Source organism: Heptranchias perlo, chromosome 22, assembly GCF_035084215.1.
Source record: "Heptranchias perlo isolate sHepPer1 chromosome 22, sHepPer1.hap1, whole genome shotgun sequence".
Lineage (NCBI taxonomy): Eukaryota > Metazoa > Chordata > Chondrichthyes > Hexanchiformes > Hexanchidae > Heptranchias > Heptranchias perlo.
In genome coordinates, this window is record NC_090346.1 from 18805276 (window position 1) to 18829235 (window position 23960).

The 23960-nt window shown below is 46.4% G+C and overlaps 1 protein-coding gene across 1 annotated transcript in view; it reads right to left on the bottom strand.

Moving 5' to 3' along the window:
* Positions 1-23960, bottom strand: part of myo15aa (myosin XVAa) — a 221181-nt gene that overhangs the window by 100701 nt on the left and 96520 nt on the right. The window contains exons 33-41 of the mRNA XM_068003761.1: positions 20430-20553; positions 19681-19745; positions 18997-19164; positions 17282-17363; positions 15542-15698; positions 13813-13906; positions 11995-12133; positions 8115-8236; positions 5126-5185 (exon numbers count right to left, since the gene is read on the bottom strand). Of these exons, the coding sequence (XP_067859862.1) occupies positions 5126-5185; positions 8115-8236; positions 11995-12133; positions 13813-13906; positions 15542-15698; positions 17282-17363; positions 18997-19164; positions 19681-19745; positions 20430-20553 (1011 nt within the window). The remainder of the gene's footprint in view (positions 1-5125; positions 5186-8114; positions 8237-11994; positions 12134-13812; positions 13907-15541; positions 15699-17281; positions 17364-18996; positions 19165-19680; positions 19746-20429; positions 20554-23960) is intronic.

Genomic DNA, 23960 nt, shown 5'->3' on the forward strand with positions numbered 1-23960 from the left:
CTAAGATAGGTTTAGAGTGCATGTGTGTAAACGCACGAAGCGTGGTAAACAAGGTTGATGAGCTGCAGGCGCAAATAGCCACATGGGAATATGATGTTGTGGCGATAACGGAGACCTGGCTCAAAAAAGGGCAGGATTGGGTAATAAATATTCCTGGATACAAGGCATTCAGGAAAGATAGGGAAGGAAAGAAAGGAAGGGTGGCGGTGGCAGTATTGATTAAGGAGAATATTGCAGTGCTGGAGAGAGAGGATGTCCTGGAGGGGTCAAGGACAGAATCTATTTGGTTAGTTAAGAAACAATAGAGATGCCATTACACTACTGGGTGTATTCTATAGACCACCAACTAGTGGGAAGGATATAGAGGAACAAATTTGAAGGGAAATTATAGAGAGGTGCATGAACCATAGAATAGTGATAATGGGAGACTTCAACTATCCTAATATAGACTGGAATAGTATTAGAGTAAAGGGCAGAGAGAGGAAAGAATTTCTTAAGTGCATTCAGGAGAACTTTCTTGATCAATAAGTTTCTGGCCTAACAAGGAAGGAGGAATTGCTGGATCTAGTTCTGGGGAATGAGGTGGGTCAAGTGGAGCAAGTGTCAGTGGGGGAACATTTAAGGAACAGTGATCATAGTATCATAGGGTTTAGATTAGTTATAGAAAAGGACAAGGAGCAATCTGGAGTAAAAATACTTAACTGGAGGAGGGCCAATATCAGTGGGTTGAGAACGGATCTGGCCCGGGTAAATTGAAATCAAAGATTGGCAGGCAAAACTGTAATCCAAGAATGGGCGGCCTTTAAAGAGAAGATGGTTCAGATACAGTTTACGTACATTTCCACAAAGGGGAAAGGTAGGACAACTAAAGCCAGAGCTCCCTGGATGATGAAAGAGATAGAAAGTAAGATGTAGCAGAGAAAGGGGGCATATGACAGATGTCAGGTTGATAATACAAGTGAGAACCAGGCTGAATATGGAAAGTTCAGAGGAGAAAAAGGAAATAAGAGGGGCAAAGAGAGAGTATGAGAATAGACTGGCAGCCAACATAAAAGAGAATCCAAAAGTCTTCTATACACATGAATAGTAAACGGATAGTAAGAGGAGGGTTGGGGGCGATTAGGGACCAAAAAGGAGATCTATGCATGGAGGCAGAGGGCATGGCCGAGGTACTAAATGAGTATTTTGCATCTGTCTTTACCAAGGAAGAAGATGCTGCCAAAGTCACAGTAAAAGAGGAGCTGGTTGAGATACTGGGGTGAAAATTTATAAGAGGTGGTACTAGAAAGGCTGGCTGTACTTAAAGTAGATAAGTCACCCGGTCCGGATGGGATGCATTCTAGGTTGCTGAGGGAAGTAAGGGTGGAAATTGCAGAGGTACTGGCCAAAATCTTCCCATCCTCCTTAGATATGGGGGTGTTGCCAGAGGAGTGGAGAATTGCAAATGCTACACCCTTGTTCAAAAAAGGGTGTAAGGATAAACCCAGCAACTACAGGCCAGTCAGTTTAACCTCAGTGGTGAGGAAGCTATTGAAACGATAATCCGGAACAAAATTTATAGTCACTTGGACAAGTGTGGATTAATTAAGGAAAGCCAGCACGGATTTGTTAAAGGCAAATCGTATGTAACTAACCTGATTGAGTTTTTTGATGAGGTAAGAAAGAGAGTTGATGAGGGCAATGCGGTTGATGTTGTGCATATGGACTATCAAAAGGCGTTTGATAATGTGCCACATAATAGGCTTGTCAGCAAAGTTGAAGCCCATTGAACAAAAGGGGCAGTGGCAGCATGGATACGAAATTGGCTAAGTGACAGGAAACAGAGTAGTGGTGAACGGTTGTTTTTTGGACTGGAGGGTGGTGTACAGTGGTGTTCCCCAGGGGTCGGTACTGGGACCACTGCTTTTTTTGATATATATTAACGACTTGGACTTGGGTATACAGGGCACAATTTCAAAATTTGCAGATGACACAAAACTTGGAGGTTAGTAAACAGCAAGGAGGATAGTGATAGAATTCAATAGGACATAGACAGGCTGGTAGAATGGGCAGATACATTTCGGTAGGAAGAACGAGGAAAGACAATATAAACTAAAGGGTACAATTCTAAAGCAGGTGCAGGAACAGAGAGACCTGCGGGTATATGTGCACAAATCTTTGAAGGCAGCAGGACAGGTTGAGAAAGCAGTTAAAAAATATGACATTCTGGGTTTTATAAATAGAGGCATAGTGGACAAAAGCAAGGAAGTTATGTTGAACCTTTATAAAACACTGGTTCGGCCACATCTGGAGTATTGAGTCTAATTCTGGGCACCGCACTTTAGGAAGGATATGAAGGCCTTAAAAAAGGTGCAGAAAAGATTTACTAGAATGGTTCCAGGGATAAGGGACTTTAGTTACGTGGATAGACAGGAGAAGCTAGGGTTGTTTTCCTTAGAGCAGAGAAGGTTAAGAGGAGATTTGATAGAAGTGTTCAAAATCATGGTTTAGATAAAGTAAATAAAGAGAAACTGTTCCCATTGGCGGAAGGGTCGAGAACCAGAGGACACAAACTTAAGGTGATTGACAAAAGAACCAAAGGTGACAGGAGGAAAAACTTTTTTACGCAGCGATTAGTTATGATCTGGAATGCGCTGCCTGAAAGGGTGATGGAAGCAGATTCAAGCGTAGTTTCAAAAAGGAATTGGATAAATAGTTGAAGGAAAAAAATTTGCAGGGCTACGGGGAACGAGCGGGGGAATGGGACTAACTGGATTGCTCTTACAAAGAACCGGCACGGACTCGATGGGCCGAATGGCCTCCTTCTGCGCTTGAATCATTCCATGACTCTATGATACCAGCAGTCTGGACTCACCGCATCTCCTACTGGCCAACTAGAGAATAGCATTGATAGGAATTACGAGTGACTGAGTTAATAAGTTCCTTGTCTGACAGGTCTCATTCTTACATACACAAGGTCCCAGTTTTGTTCCCTATTCTGAGCTGGTGTTATCTGTTGGGGGAGAGGGGGAGGGGAGGGGTGAGAGGGGGAAGTGAAGGAAGGTGGTGGGGGAGGGTGAGGTGGGGGGAAGGAGGAGTGGGGGAGGGGAGGGGGGGAGAGGGAGAGGGAGAGCGGGGAAGGGGAGGGAAGTAAAATGACCTCTTTGTCCCTGGGATGAGAAGGGGAAAAATCTACTTGTGTATCAGCCACTAATTGAGAACAGGATCGGATCAGTCATGATTCACTCCCACTAACAGGCTTCTGGTCACTAGATTGCATTCAGGTTTGCAATTTAAAAAAAAACTTTAGATCCAAATTCAATAAAAGCAAAATGTGGCAACAAACATTCTGCTGGTAGATCTCCTATATTTGCTTTTCCCAGAATTTCAGCAATAGTTTGACTTGTTTTTCAAACTGCCAATTGATTCGGGATCCTGGGCTTTATAATTAGCGGCACAGAGCACAAAAGAATGGAAGTCATGATGAACCTTTATAAAACACTGGTTCGGACACAACTGGAGTATTGAGTCCAGTTCTGGGCACCACACTTCAGGAAAGATGTGATGGCCTCAGAGAGGGTGCAGAAAGGATTTACTAGAATGATTTCAGGGATGAGGGACTTCAGTTACGTGGAAAGACTGGAGAAGCTGGGGTTGTTCTCCTGACAGCAGGGAAGGGTGAGAGGAGATTTGATAGAGGTATTCAAAATCATGAAGGGTCCAGACAGAGTAGATAGAGAGAAACTGTTCCCATTGGCAGAAGAGTCAAGAACCAGAGGACATAGATTTAAGGTGATTGGCAAAAGAACCAAAGGCAACATGCGGAAAAACTTTTTTACACAGCGAGTGATTAGGATCTGGAATGCACTGCCGGAGCGGGTGGTGGAGGTAGATTCAATCATGGCTTTCAAAAGGGAACTAGATAAGTACTTGAAGGGAAAAACTTTGCAGGGCTATGGGAAAAGGTGGGAGAGTTGGACTGGCTGGATTGCTCTTGGAGAGCTGGCACGGACTCGATGGGCCGAATGGCCTCCTTTCGTGCTGTATCCATTCTACGATTCTATGAATGCTATTGAATTGAATCAATTACTTCATGACAGATCCACCATTTATTGTTATAACACTACCTACAATCTGACACTGTTAAGATGTGTGAAGCTGAACTGCTTCAGCACAATTCTTTCATGTAGCGGGGGGTCAATTACAGTTCATGTTTGATCATCTATCGTAATCATAACTGCTTAAAGAATCACACTGCGACAGCTCAGTGATTGGAAAACTAATCCCGATGTATATGAACAGTCAGATAGCAGGTAAAATGTTAAAATAATAAAATCTCACAAGGAGGCTGAATGCAGGGAGGGAGAAAGCAATGTAAAGTTTAATCCAATCTAAATTTTTGATTCACATCACAAAATCACCATAATTAAGAAAGACTTTTCGTGCTAATTTCTGCAATTTCTCAGATATTGTATTTTGCCGGGAGCAACACAGATGTAGACCACCTCGGACTGAGAAGAGAAAGGGAGTCAGCACTAAAGAGCTGCAGCTGACGGTTTGTGAATAAGGGCCTTTGAAACACTTTGCATAAAAACTGTGGTGTGAGGGATTGCAAAACAAGGTGAAAGTTACCAAACTACAGATCAGCTTCTACATAAAATGAAAATAAATTTGAGTTTATATGTGGAATATAATATATGTTCGATGTTTGGGGCAAATTTGAAGTAATTTAACCCGCAGTAAAATTTAAAAAATTTACTGTTCTCTAAAACTTAAACTTAAAATATGAGACAATTAGAAGCTGAGTTTTTGGCCATCTTATTGGCCAGATTGAATGTCACGTGACTGAGCACTGAACCAAAGGCAGGTTTAAAAATATAAAAATAAAATATAATTTTGCTTCAACAAAGTTCTGGGTTCGTGGTCTTGGCCTTGGACTGACAGGGAGAATGGGCTCCTTGGGGGTGGCTGCAGGGAAAGAGTCTGTGCCCACAGGAGGGGGAGACAACAAATAATAAATACCCCCCAAAAAATACCTCCCCCAAAAACACCACCTTAAAGTCAGACCTGGAATCAGGAGCGGAGACACTGGGCAAACACCTCACAGAAATTGCTGAAGGCAATTGGAATCCACTGGTATTCTCACCTGTCTAAAAATAAGATCCAGTATCACAGGGCTGTGGAAACTATCCTTGGGATAAAACACCTGAAGCAGGAAAAAAAACAAAACACAATGAGGAAGTGGAGGGAACCGGACTCTGCATTGCTGATATTCCCTGAGCACAGGAAGATCCAGTGAAAGTGGCCTCACACAACACGCTTACACATTGCAAGTATTTGGCCTGAGCTATGATTAGTTCCGAGACCAGTCGGAGATGCCAATTCCACATAACCACAGATGTAGCTCTGATGGCAATAAGGGAAAGAACAGACAGCCTCCCATGTACCCGCTCCCCACCCTGGGCCCACAATACAGCTCCCCGTGTATCTGCTTCCCCCCTGGGCCCACAATACAGCCCCCCGTGTACCCGCTCCCCACCCTGGGCTCACAATACAGCCCCCCGTGTACCCGCTCCCCACCCTGGGCCCCCAATACAGCCCCCAGTGTATCCGCTCCCCACCCTGGGCTCACAATACATCCCCCCGTGTACCCGCTCCCCACCCTGGGCCCCCAATACAGCCCCCTGTGCATCCGAATCCCCCCTGGGCCCACTATACAGCCCCCCGTGTACCCGCTCCCCACCCTAGGCCCGCAATACAGCCCCCCGTGTATCCGCTTCCCCCCCTGGGCCCACAATACAGCTCCCCGTGTACCCGCTCCTTACCCTGGGCCCAAAATACATCCCCCCGTGTACCCGCTTCCCCCCCCTGGGCCCACAATACAGCCCCCCGTGTACCCGCTCCCCACCCTGGGCCCCCAATACAGCCCCCCGTGTATACGCTTCCCCCCCTGGGCCCACAATACAGCTCCCCGTGTACCCGCTCCCCACCCTGGGCCCCCAATACAGCCCCCCGTGTATCCGCTTCCCCCCCCTAGGCCCCCAATACAGCCCCCCGTGTATCCGCTTCCCCCCCCTAGGCCCACAATACAGCCCCCCGTGTACCCGCTCCCAGACTTAGGGCTCATAATACAGCTCCCCCATGTACCCGCTCCCCACCCTGGGCCCACAATACAGCCCCATGTACCTGCTCCCCACCCTGGGCCCACAATACAGCTGCCCATGTACCCAATCCCAGACTCCGGGCTCACAATACAGGAATATAGGAACAGGAGTAGGCCATTCAGCCCCTCGAGCCTGCTCCGCCATTTGATAAGATCATGGCTGATCTGTGATCTAACTCCATATACCTGCCTTTGGCCCATACCCCTTAATAATTTTGGTTGGCAAAAAGCTATCCATCTCAGATTTAAAATTAGCAACTGAGCATCAATTGCTCTTTGCGGAAGAGAGTTCCAAACTTCTACCACCCTTTGTGTATAGAAATGTTTTCCAATCTCACTCCTGAAAGGTCTGGCTCTAATTTTTAGACTGTGCCCCCTACTCCTAAAATTCCCAACCAGCGGAAATAGTTTCTCTCTATCCACCCTATCTGTTCCCCTTAATATCTGAAAACTTCAATCAGATCACCCCTTAACCTTCGAAACTCCAGAGAATACAACCCCAATTTGTGTAATCTCTCCTCGTAACTTAACCCTTGAAGTCCGGGTATCATTCTAGTAAACCTACGCTGCACTCCCTCCAAGGCCAATATGTCCTTCCGAAGGTGCGGTGCCCAGAACTGCTCACAGTACTCCAGGTGCGGTCTAACCAGGGTTTTGTATAGCTGCAACATAACTTCTGCCCCCTTGTACTCTAGTCCTCTAGATATAAAGGCCAGCATTCCATTAGCCTTTTTGATTATTTTCTGCACCTGTTCATGATCTATGTACCTGAACCCCTAAGTCCCTTTGGACATCCACTGTTTTTAACTTTTTACCATTTAGAAAGTACCCTGTTCTATCCTTTTTTGATCCAAAGTGGATGACCTCACATTTGTCTACATTGAATTCCATTTGCCACAGTTTTGCCCATTCACCTAATCTATCAATATCGCTTTGTAATTTTATGTTTTCATCTACACTGCTTACAATGCCACCAATCTTTGTGTCATCGGCAAACTTAGATATGAGACTTTCTATGCCTTCATCTGAGTCGTTAATAAATATTGTGAATAATTGAGGCCCCAAGTCAGATCCCTGCGGGACTCCACTAGTCACATCCTGCCAATGTGAGTACCTACCCATTATCCCTACTCTCTGTCGCCTTTCGCTCAGCCAACTTCCTAACCAAGTCCGTACTTTTCCCTCGATTCCATGGGCTTCTATCTTAGCTAACAGTCTCTTATGTGGGACCTTATCAAATGCCTTCTGGAAGTCCATATAAATAGAATCCATTGACATTCCTCTGTCAACTACTTTAGTCACCTCTTCAAAAAATTCAATCAGGTTTGTCAGGCACGACCTACCTTTCACAAATCCATGCTGGCTCTCTCTGATTAACTGAAAATTTTTGAGGTGTTCAGTCACCCTATCCTTAATTATAGACTCCAGCATTTTCCCCACAACAGATGTTAGGCTAACTGGTCTATAATTCCCTGGTTTCCCTCTCCTTTCTTAAAAAGCGGAGTGACGCGTGCAATTTTCCAATCTAGAGGGACGGTTCCTGAATCTAGAGAACTTTGAAAGATTATAGTTAGGGCATCTGCAATGTGCTCACCTACTTCCTTTAAAATCCTGGGATGGAAACCATCTGGTCTTGGGGATTTGTCACTCTTTAGTGCTATTATTTTCTTCATTACTGTTGTTTTACTTATGTTAATTTTATTGAGTCCCTGTCCCCGATTCAATATTAGTTTTCTTGTCTCTCAGGGATTTCAGGATCTGAGAGCTGCCATTTGACCAAATGTTGGGTATACCTACAGCTTAAGTTATGGTGTGCCCATGTCCCACTGCACTTTCAGTGCAACCTCTCATCTTCATGTGCCATAAGGCATATATTCAAGGCTGTTTTTCAGCTGTCAGCTATCTGGGGTTGTCAGCTTTTGCTGGTGTTCTGGGTTGGCTACGATACAAGGACTAGCATTGTCACTCATACCTCTTTGCGAAGGTAGATTTGCCAGGGCACTTTGCTGTAAGTATAGTGGTCCTCACTGTGCCTCCTGTGGAGCTGTGTCTGGATTTGCTCATCTTCTCCTGTCAGCTCCCTAGAAATCGAGGCTGGAAGGTGCAAGTGGAGGAAAGAATGAGCTTGCTTTAATTTAACACTTTCACATCTCGCGGGCTGCCCCAAAGCTCTTCACATACAATCAATTACTTTTTGAAGTGTAGTCAGGGCAATGTGGCAATCAGTTTTTGTGCACAGCAAGGTCCCACAAAGAGTTAATCAGTTTTTGGTTGAGGGAGGGATATTATCCAGGACACTGGGAGAACTCCCTGCACAGTTTAAATAGTCCGACTGGATCTTTAATATTCACCTGGTCACCAATCCTAATATTTTATTATGTGGCTCGGTGTCAAACTTTGTTTGAAATCGCTCCTGTGAAGGTCGTTGGGACGTTTTACTATGTTAAAGGTACTATATAAATGCAAGTTGTTGTTATAAAGACTGGAACAGGCAGACATGGGATCAGTTTAATTTCTCATTCAAATTGGAGATTTTACCGCTGATTCCAGTCACCAGTAAATAATGTAATACCACCCAAGATTGAAGACTAATCGATGGGCCGTTCTAACCATTACCTGTTGCAGTCGGTATTCAATCAGCTAGTTTGTGAGGACAGATATTTGCATTTATCAACCGCACCGAGGCCAGTAACAGCCATAATCCAGCACATAAATGGTCTCAATTTGACAAATTATTAATGACGCAGGAAAATCTAGAGAAGGACTTTAAGATCTTGACTGTGCGTGCTGTAAAACGGGCGATCGCGATGGTGTAAAACAGGTGCGTGCGTAGCTGTAAAACGGGTGCGTGTGATGGTGTAAAACGGGCGATCGCATTGGTGTAAAATGGGCGATCGCGATGGTGTAAAAAGGGTGTGTGCGATGGTGTAAAATGGGTGTGTGCGATGGTGGAAAGCGGGTTTGCGCAATGGTGGAAAGCGGGTTTGTGCGATGGTGGAAAACGGGTGTGCGCGATGGTGGAAAACGGGTTTGCGCGACGGTGGAAAATGGGTGGTCGTGAGTCGCTGTCCCTGTTACATGTCTCCCCATTTTTATTTCCATTCAGTGACTAGCTCATTCCAATCTGCAAAGTTCCATGAACAAACAACAACTAAACTCTTTCTGATCTAAGCCTGTGTTCACCTAACAACAATTGGACTTTGTGTCCATAAACTGATAGAGAATCATAAATGTTTACAGCACAGAAAGAGGCCATTCGACCTAGTGAGTGTTGGCTCTACCTTTGCAAAACAATACGTTGGGCACCAAATGGTATAACACTATGTCCTTATAAAGGGGCTCAGATAATGAAGCAGTCTGTGCCCACATGCAGCAAGACCTGGACAACATCCAGACTTGGGCTCATAAGTGGCAAGTAACATTCGCGCCAGACAAGTGCCAGGCAATGACCATCTCCAACAAGAGAGAGTCTAACCACCTCCCCTTGACATTCAAAGACATTACCATCGCCGAATCCCCCACCATCAACATCATGGGGGTCACCATTGACCAGAAACTTAACTCGACCAGCCTTATAAATACTGTGGCTACAAGAGCAGGTCAGAGGCTGGGTATTCTGTGGCGAGCGACTCACCTCCTGACTCTCCAAAGCCTTTCCACCATCTACAAGGCACAAGTCAGGAGTGTGCTGGAATAATCTCCACTTGCCTGGATGAGTGCAGCTCCAACAACACTCAAGAAGCTCGACACCATCCAGGACAAAGCAGCCCGCTTGATTGGCACCCCATCCACCACCCTAAACATTCACTCCCTTCACCACCGGCACACCGTCGCTGCAGTGTGTACCATCCACAGGATGCACTGCAGCAACTCGCCAAGGCTTCTTCAACAGCACCTCCCAAACCCGCGACCTCTACCATCTAGAAGGACAAGGACAACAGGCACATGGGAACAACACCACCTGCACGTTCCCCTCCAAGTCACACACCATCCCGACTTGGAAATATATCGCCGTTGCTTCATCGTCGCTGGTCAAAATCCTGGAACTCCCTACCTAACAGTACTGTGGGAGAACCTTCACCATACGGACTGCAGCAGTTCAAGAAGGCGGCTCACCACCATTTTCTCAAGGGCAATTAGGGATGGGCAATAAATGCTGGCCTTGCCAGCGACACCCACATCCCATGAACAAATAATAAAAAAACAGTTTAACAAGTTGCATTTCTAGGGAGCCTTTAATATAAAGAAACTTTCCAAAACCCTTCACAAATACAATTTGATTAACTGTGACTAAGTAACTACTGCCTGTCGTTATATTCTTTAACCTTGTTCAAAACCTGAGTTAAGTTTCCTATGGTAATGGCAACCTGCCATTTTGGGTTTCTTTCCCTGCAGTCCTGTCACTGACACAGAGCAGACACTTGCACCCACAACATGTCCACTCCTTAATTAACACGTGTTAATGGGGACCCCAACTTTGAACCACGTTGAAAGATGCTCCAGAAGGGCTAATTCTGGGAAACGCAATATGGGCAAAGTATGAAACTCAACCTTTCCCTTTAATCAATTACAAATAACTTGAATTTTGGGGAATTCTGAATCCAGGAACAGTTCAATGCTCATTTACTGAGACTTCAAGTTCAGTTAGTTACGCCTGAGTGCATTCTCGATGTCAGCTTCCTCACTTTTTAACTTTTAAAAATTATATTTATATTCCTTTTCTTCCTGGGGTTGGGTGAGGCAGCTAACAGATAGGAAGCTTTCACAGTTAAACCGCATGAGTTCTATTGAGGTGCCTCTTGTACCCTGGTATTGAGCCGCTGGTATTTGTGCTTTATTTGTTTATATTGATGTAATATTTCTCAGTATAGTTCCTAAGATTGACTGAGTAGCAAGTTGGGATTCTATAAACAGCCCATTTGGAGGCTCACTCAAAAATCGAGTCGGGTCGGGGGGGCTTGGGGTCAGAGTGCGGGCATTCGCCGCCCCCCACCCCACCCCCGTTTCGGCTTTCTGTGCTGTTTTATGTCTCTCTGATGTTTAATTTCTCACTTTCTCACCTCTTCTGTTTCTCTCTGTCTCTGTGCTTTTGGGTGGGAGAGGGTGGTAATCCAGCCCAGGGCTACAGGCTGGTTTTTGGGTCACAGGTCAGGGAGAGGGATATGACCAAGGTCAGAGGTCAGCATCAGAGGGAGAGAAATGACCAGGGTCGTAGGTCAGCATCAGGGGGAGGGATAGGACCAGGGTCAGAGGTCAGCATCAGGGGAGGGATATGACCAGGTTTGTAGTTTAGCATCAGGGGGATGGATATGACCAAGGTCGTACATCAGCAACAGGGGAAGACAAGGATTTGGCAAAGGGCCAAAAAACTAAAGTCATGTGCAAGCTGTGAATTAGAGCTGGGAGGATTGGAAGTATACACAGTAATTATAAGTATAAGCAATCATTTAAATGTGACAGCCAGGTGTGATGAAACATCTTAGAATAAAGCAAGTGGATCCTGTGTGCAAGACTTTGTTTATTAAAAGGAAAGGTGCAACAGATTTATACAGTGCCTTCAACATAGAAAAATATCCCAATAGGCTTCATTTTACCTCGCAAGTAGTGTGTTCAGTGCAGCTCCGATTGTGAACTGAATGGAGCAGGAATTGGACCTGAATCCCCCATTGGCTCTGAGTGTTAATGTTACACCATTGCCCCATCCTGCGATCTGTGTTCCAACAACACAGCCTACTCTATATGTAGAATCAGGTATTACTGTGCCATTCTAAACCACAGGTGATTGAGAGGCATGTTTGATTTATCTAAAGCGGTACGTTGGAAAACACATGGGGCTGTAGCCTGTCACATACCTCCGGAGAACACAGGGTGTCTGGCAGAGGCAGCTGGCATGTTACTCGTGCTGCTCTTCAATGTCATGCCACTGACTGGCATCACCATGGCAACGGTTTCTTTGGAACTCTTTTCCTTTAACGGTGCAGGTGCTGGTTTCTGTTTTGGTCAAATAGGAACAATGAGAAAGAATCTTTTCCAATTCTATTTACCTCAATCCCTCTCCCCATCACCACAATTACGTGAAGGACAGCCCCCGTACCTATGGCTTCCCCATCAGCCTTTCACTGCGATAGGTGGTATGCCTGCCATGTTACTATTCCTCCGTGTGTGGAACAGCCAGCACACAGGGGACCCTCTGAGTAACAATCTTGATAGATGCTGGGTTTTGGTTACATGAATACCGGCCTTGGATCCTGAATGATGCCCATTCTTCATGTGCGAGTTCAGATAGTGTCAGAGATAGTTAATTACAGCCAAGTCTGACTCTGTCTCCCCCAATATCCACACACACAGTATAAGTTGATGGATCGGACCAAGAGCAGGATCTCTGGCTGATTTCATTCCCGTTTCCCGGGCGCAGGGACACTGAAGGAAATTGTACGGCTGCTTTTGCAACTTGGTTGAAAAGTAAACATCATCGAAGCATCAACTTAATGACAGGAAGGTTAAAGGAGTTGAATCTATAATCACTTCCTGGGTAATAAATAGATTGGCCCTTTGACCTCAGTGTAAGTGCTGGGATTGGCCCTTTGACGTCAGATTAAGTGCTCGGATTAGTCCACTAGTGCTGACCCCACTGGAGTGTCTGGGCCCAGGGGATCTGTATGAACCTGGGAGGTGCCCATGGGCGATACTGGGGGTAAGGGGTGGGGGGGGGGGGGGGGTAAGTGAGGGGGGGGGAGTGAGGGGGGATGAGTGAGGGGGGATGAGAGAGAGGGTGAGTGAGAGGGGGTGAGTGAGAGGGGGCGAGTGAAGTGAGGGGGGCGAGTGATGGGGTGGTGAGTAAGTGGATGAGGAGGTTGAGGGGGTGTGGGGGGATGAGGGGGTGAAGGGATGTTGGGGGGGGGTGAAGTGCCCACGAGGGGTAGTGGGGTGAGGGGAGGGGTGAGTGAGGGGGATGTATGAGGGGGGTGACAGGGGTGGATGAGGGGGGTGACGGGGTTGAGGGGTTGTGGGGGTGAAGGAGTGTGGGGGGTGTGGGGATGGGGGGGTGATGGGGTTGTGAGGGGGAGGGGGTTGAGTGGGTTGGTGGGTGAAGGGGTGTAGGGGTGAGGGGGCGTGAAAGGGTGTAGGGGTGTGTTGGGGGTGTGGGGGTGAAGTGGGGTGAAGGAGGGTGTGGTGGTGAGTGGGTGTGAAGGGGGTGAGGGAGAAGCACACAGGTCCTGCTGCTTGTTATACTGGAAGCACAGCCCCAACAAGTGCCAATTGCCTCCTTATAGATCCCCTAATCATAGTGAAGCTGTGGATTTCCTTTCAGGGATTCAGGCCAAAACTCAGGCCTGGACCCCCAGGTGGGCTTCACATCTGCTGGCTGGGAGGCTTGTGTTCCTGCCTCCTCCTGTGTAACCCAGGCTGCGACCAAGGAAACACGTGACCTGGGAGTTCCCTTCTCCTGTCACACGTTGCTGGTGTTAAGGGCCATGCTTGAGATGGTTGCAGGTTCTGCCTCAAACAGGCCTCCAGGAATTTGAGTACCAGCCTAACTCCTGGGCCTTCCATCCAATACACCCCACACCCACCCACTCCCCCCAACCTCCCCCCTTCAAACTCCAAAAAGCTATCAGCTGTGTAATAAAGATCTTGAATGTGACTGTTCCTTTGTGACACCACATTACCTGGGATACAGGTGGCATTCTCTGTCCTTTCAAGAGCAACATGGCCTCCTCATGAGGGTCCGCTTTCTTGCTGAACACTCTCCCACCTTCTTTTCTGACAACAAGGAAACACAAGTATTCAATCTGATCCACATACTCAGTTTATCACTCATCCTCAGTAAGGATTCATTTATTTTTTTCTACTGGGAAGCTTCAGATCTTTTTTGGAATTTGGTCAACTGTAGGTGAATGGACCAATCCCTGTCCAATTACTCCCATTGCACTGAATTCCAATGAACCAAATCTCTTACCTTCCCCTATTGATCTATAAAATTTCAGTCAACTAAACCATCTCCCAATCTCCATGTTGGAAGTGCCTAGCATTTTTCCCTAATGGAATGAGCAACAGTCGAAATGCCATCTATGTAATCATGAGTGCAAACCCGCATCCTACTCCTCTGTGGCAAGGCTGTCTATCAAGCCTTTGTGCCACCTTGAGGCCCACACTTGGCAGGGTGTAAACCCGCATCCTACTCGTTAGATGGCACGCCTGGTTAAACCTACATCCTACTTGTTAGATGTTGCAACTGGTTAAACCCGCATCCTACTCCTCTATTACGGATAGTAAGAGTTTCTATAGGTATTTAAAAAGGAAAAGAGTAAGTAAAGTGAGCGTTGGTCCTCTAGAGAGTGAGTCTGGGGAATTAATAATGGAGAATAAGGAAATGGCGGATGAATTGAACAGATATTTTGTGTCCGTCTTCACTGTAGAGGGTACAAATAACATGCCAAAAATAATTGTGAATCAAGAGGTGAAAGGGAGGGAGGAACTTAAAACATTTACAATCACCAGGGAAATGTGAACTTGTCCACTTTGGCAGGAGGAATAGAAAAGCAGTATATTATTTAAATGGAGAGAGATTGCACAACTCTGAGGTACAGAGGGATCTGGGTGTCCTAGTACATGAATCATAAAAAGTTACTGTGCAGGTACAGCAAGTGATTCGGAAGGCAAATGGAATGTAGTCATTTATTGCAAGGGGAATGGAATATAAAAGTAGAGATGTTTTGCTACAGTTGTACAGGGCATTAGTGAGAACACATCTAGAATATTGTGTGCGGTTTTGGTCTCCTTATTTAAGAAAGGACATAATTGCTTTAGAGGCGGTTCAGAGAAGGTTCACTCGACTGATTCCTGGGATGAGGGGATTATCTTATGAGGAAAGGTTGGACAAGTTGGGCCTGTATATACAGGAGTTTAGAAGAATGAGAGGTGATCTTACTGAAACATATAAGATCTTAAGGGGACTAGAAAGGGAAGATGTTGAGAGGATGTTTCCCTTTGTGGGAGAGACTAGAACTAGGGGCCACAGTTTAAAAATAAGGGGTCTCCCATTTAAGACGGAGATGAGGAGAAATTTTTTCTCTCAGAAGGTCGTGAGCCTGTGGAACTCCCTTCCCCAGAGAGCGGTGGAGGCAGGTTCATTGAATATTTTTAAGGCTGAGTTAGATAGATTCCTGATTAACAAGGGAGTCAAAGGTTATAGCAGGTAGTCAGGAAAGTAGGGTTGAGGTCACAATCAGGTCAGCCACGATCTTATCAAATGGCAGGGCAGGCTCGAGGGGCCAAATGGCCTACACCTGCTCTTAATTCGTATGTTCATATGTACTCGTTAGATGGCGCACCCAGTTAGGGAGCTGTGCCAACACATGTCAACGTGCAATCACTCAATACAATAAGGCCTTTTACCTGATTGGTTCAGCTTGTTTGAGTGTAGTTGGCTGTTCATATTGTTTGATGATATCCTTGATGTTGTGTGTCGGCTCGGTAAAGTGCTCAGAGTCGAGTGTGATGTGTCGAGCAGGCTCTTGTATTGCCACATTGAGTTTTGGGGTTTGGGCAGTGCCTGTATTTCAGGGAAAGAATTAATGCAACAATTTTGTATTATTTGTAACACATTTTCAACAATGGGAATGATGCAGCACATTAGTGTAACTGTGCTGCGGTATCACAATCTCAAGTTCATGATTCGTCACCTGGTGAATTCCCCATTTTAGCTGGCACTGAATGCGCTGCCGTCCCCTCCCCAGAGATGCAGGGACAATGAAGCAGGGATTCAATCTGGCCCACTCTTGTGCCCTTTCTAGTGGTCTGATATGGAGACAAAGGCTTGAGAAAGATTCAGGTGCAGCTCAAGGATCAGTGTGTGAAGTATAAAGGGCATCGGTAGTAAAAACAGACAAGCTGGATTTTTGCAAAGATTTTTTGATGAATATGCAGCTCAGGGTTGTCACTTCTAAGGAACAGAACATTTTCCTGTGAGGAAACTCTCCTTCTCAGAAAAGCGTCCATTCTTCCTAAATTCTTTAAATCTTCGGCCAGACCACAGACCCAGCTCATGGACCCCACCCCACGACACTGATACTGGGGGACAACTGACCTTATTTAACAGCCTGGGGGACAGGCATCCGGAGGGGCCAGAGGGACAGGCGCCCGGGGGTTTGGCGCCCGGGCGACGGGAGGACAGGCGCCCGGGGGCTCCAGTGCTAACCTGCGAGAGTCCCTGGTCTCAGAAGATGGGTTGATCATATATAATGTTATATTGACGCAGAGTAAAGCTCCCTCTGCCTTCATCCCAATCTCTGGAGAGTGTTTGATGTTGATTACAGCCAGCAAAGGGAGGAGACTTTCTCCATCAGCCTAGCTGGATGAAAGGCCAAATTCCCGAAGTGTTCGGCCAACATTGTAAGCACTCAGCCTGGTTGAGCTTGAATGGTCATCAGGGTTTGGGCAGGTGTCTGGAGCGGAGTGTATCTACACAGGACTATTCCTGATCTGGGGTTGCTTGATGTCGACATTGTGTGAAATTTGTTGCATGCCACACACTGTGACTGCAGTCTGATGTGCAGATTCACTATTCCCAAAATTAAGAAGAAAGATAACTTTTTTGCTTAAAAAAAGAAAATGGCAAAGAATCATTCCAGTACTGATAACTTTTTTTGATTTGAGATTATTTCCTATTGGAGATATTTGGAAGGTTCCTTTTCTTTTCTTTGTCTGTCATGATGGCCACAATCTGGAAGGTGAGCACAAGACAACCTCTCAAACTACTGGCAACAAATAGCCAGCAGGAGGCAATGGGATATCCCAGACACAGCCGGCTGTCTGTCCCAGGAACAGCCAGCTGTCTGTCTGTCTGTCTATTCCAGGCACAGCAAGCTGTCTGTCTGTCCTAGGCACAGCCGTCTGTCTCTCCCAGACACAGCTGCCTGTCTCTTCCCAGACACAGCTGTCTGTCTATCTGTCTCTCCCAGACACAGCCATCTATCTGTTCCAGGCACAGCCGTCCGTCTGTCTGTCTGTCTGTCTGTCTGTCACAGGCACAGCCAGCTGTCCCCTCTGATCTCTATGACAGTCTAAAGTATAAGTGAGCTGGTTATAAGCTCAGGTATCAGGCAGCACTCTGGCCGAGTGCTAAGACTGACTTACTGAGCCTGTTGACAGATGGTTTCTCATTGGCAGCATGGAGAGAGGTCACTGACCGGGCAGGGTCTCTGTTGGCAGCATCTGTCTGTGAAATATACAAAACAGGTGATAATTTAATTTTCTGATGTCAGCGTCCACCTGGAATGACTGTCTATTCTGGAATAAATGATGAATAAGCACATCACTTCTTACTGGTGTCAGTTGTGGCTCAGTGGGTAACACTCTCACTCTGAGTCTGAAGATTGCGGATTCAAGCCCCACTCCAGGGACTGGAGCCCATAATCCAGGCTGACACTTTAGTGCAGTACTGAGGAAGCGCTGCACTGTCGGAGGGTCAGTGCTGAGGGAGTGCTGCACTGTTGGAGGGTCAGTACTGAGGGAGCACTGCACTCTCAAGGGGCAGTACTGAGGGAGTGCTGCACTGTCGGAGGGTCAGTACTGACGGACCGCTGCGCTGTCGGAGAATCAGTACTGAGGGAGCTCTGAGCTGTCGGAAGGTCAGTACTAAGGGAGCACTGCACTGTCGAGGGGCAATACTGAGGAAGCGCTGTACTGTCGGAGGTGCCGTCTTTCAGATAAGAGGTTAAACCTCTCGGGTGGATGTAAAAGATCCCATGGCACTATTGGAAGAAGAGCAGGGGAGTTCTCCCCGGTGTCCTGGCCAATATTTATACCTCAACCAATATCACTAATGCAGACCATCTAGTCATTTATCTCACTGCTGTTTGTGGGATCTTGCTGTGTATAAATTGGCTGCTGTGTTTCCTATATTACAAGTAACTATAATTCAAAAGTACTTTGTTCGCTGTAAAGCACATTGGGATGTCCTGCGGTCGTGAATGGTGCTATATAAATGCAAGTTCTTTCTTTTTTTTGACTGCTAAGAGGTTTAACCAAGTTCCCGATCGGTCATGAAGAACCTCCCCTTCAAAGTTGTCCCTGACCCATCTCACGCCCTCCTACAGATCTGGAAACAGGCAGTGTTCCCACTTTTGGCAAATGACCTGTGAAAGCCTTGGGGTTGTGCACGAGTTAGGAGGGCTTAAACACGCTCACAAAAAGTCTCTAACCAGTTGCTAGTAAGCTTGGGCCCATGTCACAAAGCTGCTCAGTACGGCACTGGGGTGGGGAGGTCTCACCCTTGACGGACAACGGGATAGCTAGCGTGGGAGATAGTGGCACTGGCACAGTATAGTGGGTGGTCTTTGAGTTTGGGGCTAAGGCACAACTCTGGGAGAAAGAAGATGCATTTAAAGCTGAGCTGGGAGTGGTTTATGGAGAGATAAGGTACCAAACCTGGAAAACCATTCTAGTCCATAATACTGACAGCTCTGGCCTTGGTGAGACAAAAATACACTGCATATAGAGAATGCCACAAACATTCACACGTTGATCTGTTAACAGTTAAAAGGTACATTGGTATTGGCTAGCAAGCTGAGGCAGTGATCATAGTACATTACAAGGAGAAGGAAGTGGGATTATGGACAGGAAGAAATCGAGAAGACATTGGTTCCTACCACAAAGATCATAGAAGGTTTTGGGTCCGGCTGTAGGGAAGATCCCAGTGACACCTCTGTACGCCTGACTCATTATAGACTTCCTCATGCTAGTGGTGTGAATTTGTGTGAAATATCCCACCCTGAAACTCATCAATGCACCCATCAGTGACGAGGCATGCAGTGTCCATTTACAAACCACACCTTCTCAGCTACACTCACCTGACTAGGGAGGGCCACTTTTGGTTTGGGTGCTGTGATTGGTGCACATTTGGTGCTGTTAGTGACTTTCATGGCAGGGCTTGGGGAAGGGTTCAGGCTGGCGTTTGGTGGACTGGCACGTGTCATTTGCTGTTGGAGGGCCATGGCTTGATTGGTCATTTGCTGCGCCTGTTGGTGGAACAATGAGATAACACACATCATTTAAATCCCAAAGACAGCATTTGGAGAGGACTGAAAGTTATCATTTGTTATCAATATATAATATAGACCATGTTAAGTGTTAGCTTGGCTCGGGTGGTAGCACTCGCTCCTCTAAGTCAGAACACTGGGGTCGGTTCCATAGGCAACAGCACCTCTCTAGCACCTTAACCAAGTGGCAAGGTGAAAGTCTAGTCAGTGAGCGTTGACAGGAATGCATCACAGATAAGCAGATTCCGATCCCCACTCACCCTGCCAGCAGGGATCACTGGGCAGCAATCAGAAGTGGGAACCGTGTTGATTCTTCCTCTCCCTGGCCCAGGATCACTGAGACCAAGATCATTACTCCAGATGCTAACTCCATTAGGCCACGGGCAGTTCCACACTGCAAAAACATTTACCTGCAATCAGCAGGACCGGCGGGCTGTTTTAGTTTTTAAACTACTTGATGTTGTCACTGGTTAAGATGATTAAACTAGAACTCACCAGGAGGTAGGCTTGCTGGTTTATGAAATCTTGCTGCTGGATGTTCAGTTGAGAAGGATCATAGCCTAGAAAGCAACATTAAAGAAAGACAGTGCCAATTAAATTCTAATCAATGACCTTTTCTCATTCCTTAGACTTGAAATTATTTTGCATTTTCTCGCCTTGCCTTTTTTCCAGGTCTCCTTGCAACAGGTAATGGGGCCGGGAACATATCTGGGAATGGGGTCAGGGACGTATCCAGGCTTGGGGTCGGGAATGTATCCGGGGCTTGGGGCCGGGAACGTATCCTGAGCTTGGGGCCGGGAACGTATCCTGCGCATGGGGCCGGGAACGTATCCTGGGCTTGGGGCCGGGAACGTATCCTGGGCTTGCGGCCGGGAACGTATCCTGGGCTTGCGGCCGGGAACGTATCCTGGGCTTGGGGCCGGGAACGTATCCTGGGCTTGCGGCCGGGAACGTATCCTGGGCTTGGGGCCGGGAACGTATCTGGAGCTTGGGGCTGGGAGTAATTCTCCTCTAATATGCCTGGGGACTCCTCGGTAAAGAGCTTCGGGTCTTTCTCCTTCTTCCATTTTCACTGTTTTCCTCCCCAATACCCCATTACCACCTGATGCTGTGTTTTGGTCAACCTGTCAGAGGTTGGGACCAGTGCGGGAATTAATAGTATTTATGGTAAAAAAAAGTCACTGCTTCACCCCAATCGTAATGAAATGAGCGGTCAGACTGAATCTTTGCCAAGGAGTACTGACCTTGCTGAGCTCCAGGGGTATCTGTGGGTCTCCCGGGGGGCTGTTGATTTCTGTCTCCATTTCCAACTCCTACTTTTCCACCTCCTTTCATTCGGGTCGATACTAAAGAAGATTGCTCCAAATCCTTAAAAGGAGAAGAAAAAATGTTTTAAACCAAAATCTGCCACTCAACCAAAACCCCATTACTTAACTAATCCTGGAACTATAAAAACCCTCAATTTAAACCCGCTAGTTAATGAAACCCCACAACTTAACCATCTCCACAGATTTACAAAACCCCGCTAGTTAATGAAATCTGCAAGTTAAAGTTCTTTTCTTGACATTCACGTTTCTATCTATGAGTTCAATATCCGTATCTACAAAATGAACAAAGGTCATCCATCCCATCAGCGCTGCTTCTTCCACATGCATCTGCAAGCTGCTCTATAGTGGATTCTAACCCATCCATTCAATCTTCTGAGAACGGGTTCTGCAAAGTTTCTCTCCACCACACTTAGAATACTGGTGTAATCCTCTGTATTCACAAAAGAAAGGGATGATCCGGACGTAGTACTTAAAGAGGAGAGGTGTGAAATATTGGATAAGGTAAACATAACGAGAGAGGAAGTACTAGAGGGACTGGAATCCTTGAAAGTTGAAAAGTCCCCAGGGCCGGATGGATTGTTTCCTAGGCTATTGAAGGAAGCCAGGGAGGAAATAGCAGATGCTCTGAGGATCATTTTCCAATCCTCACTAGATACAGGGGAGGTACCGGAGGACTGGAAGACTGCAAACGTATACCATTGTTTAAAAAGGTACAAGGGAAAGGTTGAACAATTATAGGCCGGTCAGTCTTACCTCAGTGGTGGGCAAACTATCAGAATCAATACTGAGAGATCGAATAAACTGTCACCTGGAAAGGCATGGTTTAATCAGGGATAGTCAGCATGGATTTGTTCAGGGAAGGTCATGCCTTACAAATCTGATTAAATTCTTTGAGGAAGTGACAAGGAGGATTAATGAGGGTAGTGCAGTGGATGTTGTCTACATGGATTTTAGTAAAGCATTTGACAAGGTCCCACATGGCAGACTGGTCAGAAAGGTAAAAGCCCATGGGATACAGGGAAATGTGGCGAATTGGATCCAAAATTGGCTCCGTATCAGGAAACAAAGGGTAAAAGTCGATGGATGTCTTTGCGAATGGAAATCTGTTTCTGGTATATATTAATGATTTGGACTTGAATGTAGGGGGCATGATTGGCAAATTTGCAGACGACACAAAAATTGGCCGTGTAGTTGATAATGAAGAGGATAGCTGTAGACTCCAAGAAGATATCAATGGGTTGGTGGAATGGGCGGAAAAATGGCAAATGCAGTTCAACCCGGAGAAGTGAGGTAATGCACTTAGGGAGGGCAAACAGTAAAAGGGAATACGCAGTAAACGGGAATATATTGAGAGGGGTAGAGGAAGTGAGAGACCTTGGAGTGCATGTGCACAGGTCCTTGAAGGTGGCACTACAGGTAGATAAGGTTGTGAAGAAGGCATACGGAATGCTCGCCATTATTAGCCGAGGTATAGAATACAAAAGCAGGGATGTAATGATGGAACTGTATAAAACGCTGGTAAGGCCATAGCTGGAGTATTGTGCGCAGTTTTGGTCGCCACATTACAGGAAGGACATAATTGCTCTGGAGAGAGTGCAGAGAAGATTTACAAGAATGTTGCCAGGGCTTGAAAATTGCAGCTGAGGAGAGATTGGATAGGCTGGGGTTGTTTTCCTTGGAGCAGAGGAGGCTGAGGGGTGGCTTGATTGAGGTGTACAAAATTATAAGGGGGCCAGATAGAGTAGACAGTAAGTACCTGTTTCCCCTAGCGGAGAGTTCAAGAACTAGAGGACATAGATTTAAGCTGATTGGCGGAAGGATTAGAGGGGACATGAGGAAAAACTGTTTTACCCAGAGGGTGGAGGGTGTATGGAATTCGCTGCCCGAATTGGTGGTAGAGGCAAGGACCCTCAACTCTTTTAAAAAGTACCTGGACCTGCACCTAAAGTGCTGTAAGCTGCAGGGCTACGGACCGGGTGCTGGAAGGTGGGATTAGAATGGGCACCTGGTTGTTCTTCGAGCCAGCGCGGACACGATGGGCCGAACGGCCCCCTTCTGTGCTGTATCTTTTCTATGGTTCTATGGTTCTAACCCCAACTCCCAATGGCTTATACTCTCCTACCTCCCTGGTCCCAGCTGCTCAGGAACAATCTCACTTTTCTGCTTTATAAATGTGGGCGTTAAATACAAGAATAAAGTAGGGGTGAATTTCCACAGGGAGTCTCTCACTCATCCGAGGCAACATAGGCCGCAAGAACCACAGAATAACGGTGGGCAAATAGGACAGCCCCTGTGGAAATATCCCCCCTGTAATGTTAACGTTAAGGCCACTGTAAGAGACTGTGTGCAGTCATGGGCAGTCTATTATAGAAAGGACATTAAAGCCATGGAGAGAGTACAGCGTAGATTGACCAGGATGATGCCAGGGATGGGAAACAATAGTTATGGGAGAGATACTGGGACAATTTCCACTGGAGCAGAGAAAGGTTTGACTTAATGGAGGCATTTAAAGTTGTGAAGGATTTTGATAGGATGAATAGGGAAAGACTAGTTCCTATGCTTGGGGAGTCAGTCCCAAGGGATCAACAATTTAAAATTGTAACAGAGAGTGTAGAAGAAGGTTGGGGGGGGGGTTTGTTTATGCAGACGGTTGTTGGAGCAGGAATACTTTATGCAGACGATTGTTAGAGCAGGAATACTTTATGTGCAGACGGTTGTTGGAGCAGGAATACTTTATGCAAACGGTTGTTGGAGCAGGAATACTTTATGCTGACCGTTGTTGGAGCAGGAATACTTTATGCTGACCGTTGTTGGAGCAGGAATACTTTATGCTGACCGTTGTTGGAGCAGGAATACTTTATGTGCAGACGATTGTTAGAGCAGGAATACTTTATGTGCAGACGGTTGTTGGAGCAGGAATACTTTATGCAGACGGTTGTTGGAGCAGGAATACTTTATGTGCAGACGGTTGTTGGAGCAGGAATGCTTTATGTGCAGACGGTTGTTGGAGCAGGAATGCTTTATGCAAACGGTTGTTGGAGCAGGAATACTTTATGCTGACCGTTGTTGGAGCAGGAATACTTTATGTGCAGACAATTGTTGGAGCAGGAATACTTTATATGCAGACGGTTGTTGGAGCAGAAATACTTTATGTGCAGACGGTTGTTGGAGCAGAAATACTTTATGTGCAGACGGTTGTTGGAGCAGGAATACTTTATGTAGACCGTTGTTGGAGCAGGAATACTTTATGCAGACGGTTGTTGGAGCAGGAATACTTTATGCTGACCGTTGTTGGAGCAGGAATGCTTTATGCTGACCATTGTTGGAGCAGGAATGCTTTATGCAGACAGTTGTTGGAGCAGGAATGCTTTATGTAGACAGTTGTTGGAGCAGGAATGCTTTATGCAGACGGTTGTTGGAGCAGGAATGCTTTATGCAGACGGTTGT